The sequence below is a fragment of the Pleurodeles waltl genome, chromosome 9, assembly GCF_031143425.1.
Source record: "Pleurodeles waltl isolate 20211129_DDA chromosome 9, aPleWal1.hap1.20221129, whole genome shotgun sequence".
Taxonomy (NCBI): domain Eukaryota; kingdom Metazoa; phylum Chordata; class Amphibia; order Caudata; family Salamandridae; genus Pleurodeles; species Pleurodeles waltl.
The window spans coordinates 1,099,453,767-1,099,459,766 of NC_090448.1; the positions used below are offsets into that span (position 1 = coordinate 1,099,453,767).

The 6,000-nt window shown below is 41.5% G+C and overlaps 1 protein-coding gene across 1 annotated transcript in view; it reads left to right on the top strand.

Annotated features, from left to right (window-relative positions):
• The window catches only part of MED6 (mediator complex subunit 6), a 116,456-nt gene extending 113,634 nt beyond the window's left edge, over positions 1–2,822 (top strand). Inside the window, exons 7-8 of the mRNA XM_069208802.1 lie at positions 1,831–1,858; positions 2,074–2,822. Of these exons, the coding sequence (XP_069064903.1) occupies positions 1,831–1,858; positions 2,074–2,204 (159 nt within the window). The 3' untranslated portion in view covers positions 2,205–2,822. The remainder of the gene's footprint in view (positions 1–1,830; positions 1,859–2,073) is intronic.
• Positions 2,823–6,000: the final 3,178 nt, after the last annotated feature.

Here is a 6,000-nt window from a genome sequence, read left to right on the forward strand (position 1 = left end):
TGGCTAAAACACATCATTATATAGCTGCCATTTTGGAAAATGGCAAAAAGGGTTGCTCTGAGGAGTTATTTTCTGCCTCTATAAGACTGCTTGACCCTCAAAACCAATGTTTTACACCAAAATGAAGTATATAGGTCTCATGGTTCTCGAAATATTGCATCATCACTTCAACACATCTGCCATTTTTAAAAATATCACCCAGAATAAATTGGCCTGGATCAGCCATGTCTACCCAAGCTAAATTACTTCTCAAATGAAACAAAAACACAAATCAACAATCAAAATCTCTTGACAAAAATCTTTTTATGGACGTTTATCAAGGGGCCAGGACTAGTAATAACTATTACTACTTAGCCGATACACATAGGTGAGTATAAATGTCACAACTCGACTAGAATAAGGAAATTAGAGACAGGCTTAGGGATTGCAGGCTTCCGTGTATTTTTAAGTTATTACAGTAGAGTTGTGATGTCATAAAACCTCCTGCCAGACTGTGCAGCCAATGAAAAAAGCAGAACACAGGGAATAATTACAGTTGCAGTTTAAACAATGAAAATGAAAACTGCCTTTCCTTATGATCTGTTTTTCCACATTACCTGTGATCAGCAGAAAGGAGATATTTATGACATTAAGTTTATTTGTTTCATGCTCTAGGGCATTGCTGGAGAGTTAACATTTCTCTGCCTATATTTCGACACTTTCTGAGAGGCAGTGTTTTTTCTTCTGGGTTAAATTAAACTGATTCTGATTTATTTTTCCAACAAATTACTAGCTATGTTTGGTGTGCCTCATTTTGCACTTAAGATTATACTTTATTCTTCATGTCTTCCATACGAAAGAGCAACACGCCAAGATGTTTGTGGGAAGAGTGATGTTACAGTGTAGTCTAGTGATTAAAGCACCCTCTACCATTCATTATAAACATGCAAATTATGATTGATATAGAGGAACAAGGTCTTTGTTGACTTATCCTTAAGTCCTTATCGTTCTGATGTATAGTATGGATGCTTCATCTTATCGATTACAGTTGAGCAGCTACGTCATTTCTTTTTTATAGGTGACTATAGACATCACAAGTCGTTTTTAACAAGGAAATTAAAGAAGAGATTTAATACAGGGCTTGCAGGCTTCCTTGTTACCAACAGTAGTATTCAACATGGCTGGTTCCAGATGCCCCTTAGTTCAAACACAGAATGTACCAGATAGGAGAAATGTTTTAAAGCAAATTATAATTAGAAGATTGAAAGGGTCTTCGATTTTCATTATTTTTGCTGAGTTTAACATTGTGTATGCTGCACACAGACCATTTAACTCTGATGGCATAGAGGACCGTGTTGATCGAATGGTGTTTTGTGCAAGACAAAACTGTGAACTGTTATTGAATAACATTTTAAATAGTATTAGCTGAATGTGTCCTGTCTTAAGGAGTGAAGTAATGTTCTGAAGAAATAGGGTCCTTTTTTTATTTTTATCGATGCCCAATATGTGTTACATCATCATATTAGAGCTAGTTCAAAATACCATAGAATTTGGTTTTGTAATTTTGCATGACCTGCCCCACAATATTGCACTTTTGCCATGCGGTTCGATCAGCCATGTGTCACAATTTGCTCCTTTAGTGTTCCATATTTACAAGGACCCTCAGTATTGCTAACAGTACAATTTGTGTTGTCCTTTTTCATTAGACCTACTTTGAACCTAGTGTATCCTTGATTGTGCCGTGTCCCAGAAATCTTCATGATTAATTGTTGGTTTTTATAGAAGATGTAATGAATGCAAAAGCAAAAAGACTTTGCCCCTACATTAATCTCTTATCTCGTTCCATTACAGCAAAAGCCTGGGGAAAAACCTGTTGCAGGCAAGTTAAATCAGTCTTTTCTTTTTGGCTATATGTGCATGTCACTGTTACTTACTCGGTGTCTAATGACTAGAAGCATGTACTTATACCGATTGGTTAAAAACAAGTAAAGCAAGATGTGTCCCAGCATGGTACAGAGTGGATCTGATTGACAGCTTTAATTGATGCCATTTCTAGAAGTGTAAATGTGAACTGTGTGCTTTTTTATTGGACAGTTGATCAAATAAAGAAGGAGCCGGAACAGGCTCCAGAAGCAATAAAGCAGGAGGATAAGGAGGCCCCCAAGAGCACCCAGCAGAGCAGTGGCCCGAAGGCTCCCCCGGAGAAGCGAATGAGAGTCCAGTGATTCCCAGATTTTGTGATTCACCCTTTCCGAGGCACAGCTCAAAACAGCAACTTGAAACTGGTCCTGCCAAAGTGACCCAATGCCTGGCGATGCCATATGTGAAGACAAAAAGGACTTCACTTCTTCTAGTTGCTTTTTTTACCCTACACCTTTTGTGAAGTTTAAAAAATGGGAAAAGGATTTATGTAACGTTCTAAACTTTTATTTAGAAAGATAAGAATGGTGGTCAGTATTGTTCGGAGCCGAAGCTATTGTGGCTTTGTTTTATTGCAAAATTATTATTGTGGAATTTGGAAAAGCGTCAAGAGATTTGGCATTTTATTTAATTTGTATTTAAAGGCAACCTTAATAGCGGGCTGCTATGTATTCATTAGCACCCAGGGTATCCACTTGTAGGAAATAATGAAGTAAGCGCTCTGGCCTGAATTTTTTAAGTGCTGTTTCTAAGGTAAAACTCTTGGATTTATTGGGTCAGTGCGATTTCAAGCGGATCAAGGTAATGTTTTAATATGCAAGTTATTTCAACTTGTGTCAATTAATTTTGATATGCTATTTGGACCGTGGTTTAAATGTAGTTCATTGGTTTGCAAGAAATTTAAAAATATATTTTTTTCAGTATCTCTTTTTGCCTTTATGTCATGTTTTTTCACAAAGATTACTGGACAGATTATAATAAGGACATTAAACATGGCTGCTTTATAGATTCCTTCAGTTTGTGGAAAATAGCTCACCACAAACAGAATGGATAATGACAAATCATTCACCTTCCTACACACAAAATAGGGATTCTGGGGAAAAAAGCAGCCTTCTTTTATCAGTCATATCAGATTACTATACTTGGTAACAAATGATTGTCCAGACCAATGTAGACCTGTGTGTTAGAATGCCAACCCTGAGTGACCGGTTCCATAAACTAAAATGGCTACATAACAGAGAGGCCAAATATGCCATCCGCCTATTTAACTTTGTAGGTCATGCCTTGTATCTTTTGGATGCTTAATTTCTCAATACTAATTTTTCTGTTTATAGAAGCCATGGCTCATTTCCAATTCCTTGGGCCAGCATTGCTTTGTGTTTAGGGTAAACTACATTTATTTGGTGAGAACACTTACAAGAAGAGGCATTAACATCTCAACCAGACTGATGCTTAGCACTGAACTAATTATACCACAGTTTGCATCACCTATTAGCTTAAGTATTTCTCTATGAGTAATATCATCATGAAGTCCGCTATGACTCTGAGTAGAATGGAAGAGACAGAGAGCTTAGTAACATCGAAAACACTGTGGCAGCAGTCTCTGTGACAATATCTTCTGAGACTCTCCAAAACAGAAGCATCAGAGCACGCTCGGTCAAGTCAAACTCCCCCCAAAACACTCCATTCAATTATATAATGGGACAAGCGGATTAATTGACTCCACATTTCAGACTTGAGCAGAGCATTACAGTGGAAACAAACTAGTAACAAAAGTATCAAAATAATGTTGTTGGATTCAAGATGAAGCTACATTTAACTCCTTCTATGCGTCAGACAGCCGGGAGCTGTCTGACGCTACCGTGCTCATGTACGCTGGACGGCTCCTGGCCGTCCGCGCACATGGCACTGGAAATCCCTATGGTGCCGCCACCAGAGGGATTACCTACTGAAATAAACAGCCTTGAGATATTGGAAAAATCTTTCCCATCTCCCGAGGCTGTTTCTTTTCTTTCACTGAAATGACACGTTGTTTCACTGAAACCGAAAATGAAATGAATCAGTCGGCTCATTTCACTTCCTCTCTATTGGTGCTTGTGGGACTATCTCAGCCCCTGAGCACCGATCCAGATGGGAAAGGTATTGTTGGAGAGGGGAGAATCTCCTCTTTTCAATGGTACCTTTCCGAAGTGGATCCCTGCTTGGGGATCACACAAGGAGGGCGATCCCCTAGCAGAGATCCACTCCACTAGACACCAGGAAGGGGGAGCGGTGCCTTGGGCAAGGACTTTTGCTGTCCTAATACTTTTATGGTGCAGTTCAGTTTCTCTCCCACCTTGGGGGCAGTAGCCCCCAAAGCCCATTAGCACAACAGGAAATATTTAAATATTTTATTTACTTAGTGTTGGGGTGGGGGCTTTACAGCCAGCCCCGTGATGGGCCTGTCACTGCTCCCACCCCCCAAAAAATATGCACAGTGTTTCTGCCCATCCCCGCCCATCCCCTTGGAGGGTAGATGGGGAAATAGCTGCCAATCTTACACCGGGGGACAGAAAGCCTATTAGGCACCAGGGACTATTAGGGGTTGGGGCTGCTCAGAATGGGCATGGCAATACCACCGCCTCCCGAAACGGTAACAGCCTTTCTACCCCCCCCCCCCCCCCACCCCCACCCCAACTGACTAAATCATCTCATCCCAATGGCAAGCAAAAGGAGTTAGCTTATTGGAAATGGCCCTTTGTGCAGAGTTATCCCCAAACATTTTGCCTTCTTCCTCCTATTTTTAGGGTCGAGCCTGCGTCGCTTGCGCATGCGTTTCGCTTGTGAGACGCTTTAGTAGATAGAAAAGGGCTCGGTGCCCCGTCCATGTTACATCAGTGTCTTTCATTGGTTTGTGGGCTTGCCTTTCAAAATCTGCTTGCTTTAATTAGTGGAAGGCCCGCATACGTCATGCCTTTTCCAGAGGTTAGCCCTCCTCGAGCGCAGTGACTTTTTATCTTTTTTTCACAGCGCAATCTCGCTTGGCAGAAGTCCAGCGCTTTGCATGACATCGACCCTGTTACACAGTTTATTGCACTTTTGCCGGTTAGGTACATAAGTGCACTTTTGCCAATAGGTTTCACTACGAGTGAACTGTAGCAGCCTCCCTATAGAAATTGTACTGTTGATTGCTTTTTCCATGATTGGCATATTTGATTTACTGGTATGTCTCTAGTAAAGTGCACTAGAGGTGCTCAGGGCCTGAAAATCAAATGCTACTAGTGGGCCTTCAGCACTGGTTGTGCCATCCACATTAGTAGCCCTGTAACCATGACCCAGACCTGCCCCTGCAGTGTCTGTGTGTGCAGTTGTAACGGCTAATTCGACTTGGCAAGTGTACCCACCTGCCAGGCCTAAACCTTCCCTTTTTATATATGTAAAGCACCCCTAAGGTAGGCCCTAGGTAGCCCCATGGGCAGAGTGCAGTGTGTGTTTAAGGTAGGACATGTACTGGTGTGTTTTACATGTCCTAACAGTGAATTAGTGCAAAATTCAGTTTTCACTGTTGCAATGACTATCTCTCTCATAGGTTAACATGGGGGCTGCCTTTAAATAACTTTAAAGTGCAGATTCCCTTTGGGAGCAGATAGAAATGTGGAGTTTAGGGTCTCTGAACTCACCATTTAAAAATACACCTTTTAGTGAAGTTGTTTTTTAGATTTTTAGTTTGAAAGTGCCACTTTTAGAAAGTAGGCATTTTCTTGCTTAATCCATTCTGTGACTCTGCCTGTTTGTGGATTCCCCGTCTGGGTCAGTTTGACAGTTTGTCTAGAGGAGAGGTGTGAACAGCCCGTGACACAAAGGGGGAGGGGGTAAGGTGTAGCCTGCATATCCTGATGAGCCATCTGTGCTGGAGGGGAGGAGTGGTCACTCACACCTGAAAGGACTGTGTCTGCCCTCACACAATGCAGTCTCCGACCCCTGGTGTGTGTCTGGGGCCTGGCCTGGACAAGGAAGGATCTGAAGATTCCAGAAGTTTAGATCCCAGAAATTTTTAGGAAAAGGTGTGATTTCAGGAAAAGTTTGAGGTTTGCAGGGCATTGTGAGTAAGAAAACCTAATG